At 47.8% G+C, this 3,977-nt stretch overlaps 1 protein-coding gene across 1 annotated transcript in view; it reads right to left on the bottom strand.

Moving 5' to 3' along the window:
* LOC106721825 (alpha-2-macroglobulin-like protein 1) overlaps positions 1 to 1,041 on the bottom strand; it is a 46,835-nt gene extending 45,794 nt beyond the window's left edge. The window contains 2 exon segments of the mRNA XM_025203749.1: positions 327 to 417; positions 901 to 1,041. Of these exon segments, the coding sequence (XP_025059534.1) occupies positions 327 to 417; positions 901 to 1,041 (232 nt within the window).
* Between the last annotated feature and the right edge of the window lie 2,936 nt (positions 1,042 to 3,977).

The following is a 3,977-nucleotide window of genomic DNA, read 5'->3' as shown; positions in this document are numbered from 1 at the left end:
CAGGAATGAAGTACACGATACTGAGCCATAAAGTCAATTGACTCTATCAGCCCTGTCTGAATGGGAATACTGCTGCACCTCCCAGGCAGTTGGTTTTTGAGTTTGCATAGAGCAGGAATCAAAGCGGGGGTACAAACACACCCCTGGATCTATATAACTATAACTAGATATAGATATATCTATCTATCTATATCCCCTCCCCCTCCCCACAAAGGTCCCTGGATCTGCCCCTGCCCAACCCGGCCTCTCCCAGCCACCCAGTCCTCAGAAGCCATACAAAGGGCCTGAGGCCAGGGGGCTTCCTCCAGCAGCTGCTGCCTGCTCACCTGTCTGTCCAGGCTTATAGATGGGTTTGTCTGTCTGTACGAAGGTCCCAGGCTCCAGTGCTTTCAGCAGCACTTTCTTCCGCTCAGAGAACTTCAGGGAATCTCCTTCAATTGAGACATGCAGGTGGGCAACTTCCTCCCTCCCAGTAGCTGGGGCTGGCACTTGCCCGTGGAGAAACAGCTATGGGATGGTTGTGGTGCAGTCCTGCTATTTCAGCCCTGAGAGTCCCTGTATCAGCCCTCACAACAAACACAAGTATCCCCGTGTCCCACTAGGGGCACCATGAATGGGCAAGCGTGATAATAAAGGGGCACTTCATAGAACTCTCTCCTTCCCCCCGCCCCCCACCAAGTCACCACACTCTTCCCTGTGTCATCGTTACTTGGGGATGTTCTCTAGTTCTGTGGTTACCATTGCCCATTCAGGCACCAGTTCCATGCTCATTCCTAGTCCCTGAGCCCTCCAGTCTCCTTGGCTGAGGCTGGGTAGGACCTGGGGACACCATGAGGAAGGGTTCCATACCTGTTCATAAAACCCTGGGCCAAGCCAGGGGGTTGTGGGGCTGCAACTTACTGGAAAAGGCACGGTTTCCTGAAGATGGAACTCCTGGACCACCCTCTTCAGCAGGGTGATATTGCTGGGCTCACTCTTCCTCTGCAGCTGGATGATCACCTGGACAGTCTTGCTGAGTTTGGCCAGATGGACTGACACCATCCCAGTGTGCGGATGGTAGAGCTCAGCTGGAAACACCACCACATATTGCCTGGGGGAGGGGAAAGCATCTGTGCTGCTGAGAAAGCCTCATGTTACTGCAACAACCTAGAGCCTTCCCCAGACTGGCTGTGATTCCCCATGACCTCCTGTTCATATACGAGTTGCCCTTTATGAACGATCCCATTGTGTCTCCCTGTGGCTTCCCCTGTTCATTCCAAGTGACCCTTCTGCAGGCGAGTTTCCTGCCCAACAGCGTTGAAAGCTGAACCTGCTCCAGCCAGACAGCAGAGGCAGGACATGTCCCTCTCACCCCCATGTCCAGTTTGACTCCTATGGCACTGGATTAACTTCTCTGAGATCAGAGAAGATCAAGTCTCAATCTGTCCTTGGCCTCTCTCCTGCTCAATCAGCTAGGAGGGCCAGTTGCTGGCTCTAGAAGTCAGGTGAGAACCCCCAAGGGTGGCACTGGGAACCTCCCTTCTCTGCTGAGCATCTTGGACTTCTGCAGCAAATTACCTTAACTACACCTCCCTCACCCCTTTCTCCACAGCTACCTGGACAGTCTTCACCCCGGGGCTCTTAGAAGTGAGAGTTGGAAGGGTCCTCAAGGATCCTATAGTCCTTCCCCCTGAATCAATAATAGTGCTATTCCTAAACTATCCCAGAACAGTGCTCATCCAGCTTCTTATCACAGCAATGGTTTGGTGTTTACAGCTTCACACTATTCCCTGTTCTGCCCAAGATGTTCTGGTTTCTATATAAGGCATATTTCTATTAGTATGTTGCTTGGAGATCAGAGCCCACAGTAGCCCCCATGGCACTAAATGCATCATACACATAATCAGAGACAGTCCAGGCCCAAAGAGTTTACACTCTAAACAGACTGCCTGGGTGTACTAAGGGGCATTACTCCCACATACTGATGAGAGCTGAAGCATTGGGAGAACCTGCCAGTTGCCTATGGTCACTCAGGGTGTAGGTAGCAAAGCTATACCTACCCAGATCTCCCAAGTCCCAGGCTGTTGCCTAAGCTACAAACGCAGCCTTCCCCTCTGCCTCCAGGAGGGAGAAGGGCAGGGGGAGCCTAGCACCAGGGACTGAGTTTTAAGGAAAATGTAACTATCTTGTTTGGATTGAGCAACCCTGTGCTGCTTCCAAATAGCCCCTAGCAACAGACAGACAGACACAGATGAGGCTTACGGCTTTGCGAAGGTCCCAGCTGCGAGGTGCAAGATGAGGAAGATCAGGCAGGCTGAGGTTGGTGGGGTCTCCATTCCTTGTGAAGGGCAGACAAGAAGACTGGGGTGAGAGGGGAAACACACCTCACCCTCCCTGGGTGTTTCTTCCTCCCTATCCCTGAACCTCTTTGCTGCAAATCAGCCTCCTCTAGCCTGATATAGTCTCTGGATCGTGAGCTTTGACTTTCAACTTGAGAGTAAACAATGGCTGTCAGGGCTCTGCAGAGGCGGGGAATGCATTTAGGACAATATTTACCCACAAAGTCCCCACTGTCACTGGGGTCAAGGCTGTGACAGGAACACAGGGCTGGGTGAGACTTCCCGGACCACTGAACCCTTTATTCAGAAGGTCCTACAAATTGTCTAATGCTACAAAGTCCTGCTTAAAAACACAACTAGGAATACCACAGGTAATAAGGGAGACAAGGGGACTGCCAGTGCCCAGCCACTTCAGTGGCAGAGAAGTAAACATGTTCAGAGGAATCCAGGAAGAGGACTATACCCTGTGCTACAGAGGAAGACAAACCATTGCATAGTCCTTGTTGATCTGACCGGAAACCAAGTAATCAGTTTGATCCTGAGCAGAAAAGTATTTCCCTCAATCAGTCAAAAGCACACCTTGAATTGTGACCAATGTCCAATGCTTCAAAGGAAGGGTAGGATAATGGGAACAAAAAAGCCAGAAAAATATTTATGAAGGAATTACTAAAGTCTTCTGGCCTCTCCAGGTGGCCAACAGAAGCTCTGAAGTATGGGATAAGCAGGCTCCACCTTGACAATAATATCTATCTTCCAAATCCTAACACTGGGCTTGCAAATACATAATTAATACCATATTTATTTGCAAAGCACACACACCTAAGACATGCACCTTCTTTTGGGAAGGCAGAAAGAAGAAAAAAAAAGATTTTTCTATGAAAATAAGTAGCTTAATATACCAAATGAAATGATAAAATGCATAAAATGACTTTGCTCCACTCATAAAAAATGTGTGTTTGCGTGCACTACAAGATCAACTCACAAAGTGCAGAGACATAGCAAGGGTATGTGACTGGAAATTACAATAGACATATGTGAAGTAATGATGATAATCACTTATCAATATGCTGATAGTTATGTTAACCAAGCTGTTCAGAAATCAGCTTCCTCTTTAAAGACACATCCCAATTTTCAACCACTAATTTTTGGGAAAATGCTCTGTGTAGCGTGCAAATAACGATGGTATGCAGTATTGCATGTGCTGGTTAGCAGTCCAAGAACACCTCTGCCTTGCTATAGTATCCTTTCCATAACTTTACTGAATTTCATCCTGAAGTGCTCCATGGCAGGGGGTCGGACTAGATGATCTCCTCAGGTCCCTTCTGACCCTACCAACTATGAAACTATGGTCTTTTGCTCCCACTACCTTGCTCAAATGAATATTGCCAATAGCAATAATAGCTTACTGCTCAAATAGCTAGAAATCTTTTTCTAACTTCCATTCTGAATTTGTTCATAACCAGTTTGCAGCTGTGTTCCCTCAAGTCACTTTGTTCTGTAATTTAAAGAGCTCTTCTCTCTGTCTAATATTCATCCCACAAATGTATGCAAGCATATCACCTGGAGAGCTCATTGGTCAAAGCAAATGTAGATGGTCTATGATATTTTTAATGGTCATTGTGCATGTGTCAGGTTACCCACCTTTTGGTCGACTCTTCT

This window comes from Alligator sinensis, unplaced genomic scaffold, assembly GCF_000455745.1.
Source record: "Alligator sinensis unplaced genomic scaffold, ASM45574v1 scaffold520_1, whole genome shotgun sequence".
Classification (NCBI taxonomy): Eukaryota; Metazoa; Chordata; order Crocodylia; family Alligatoridae; genus Alligator; species Alligator sinensis.
The sequence above is the reverse complement of the archived record's forward strand: the minus strand, read 5'-3'. Positions and strand labels throughout refer to the sequence as shown.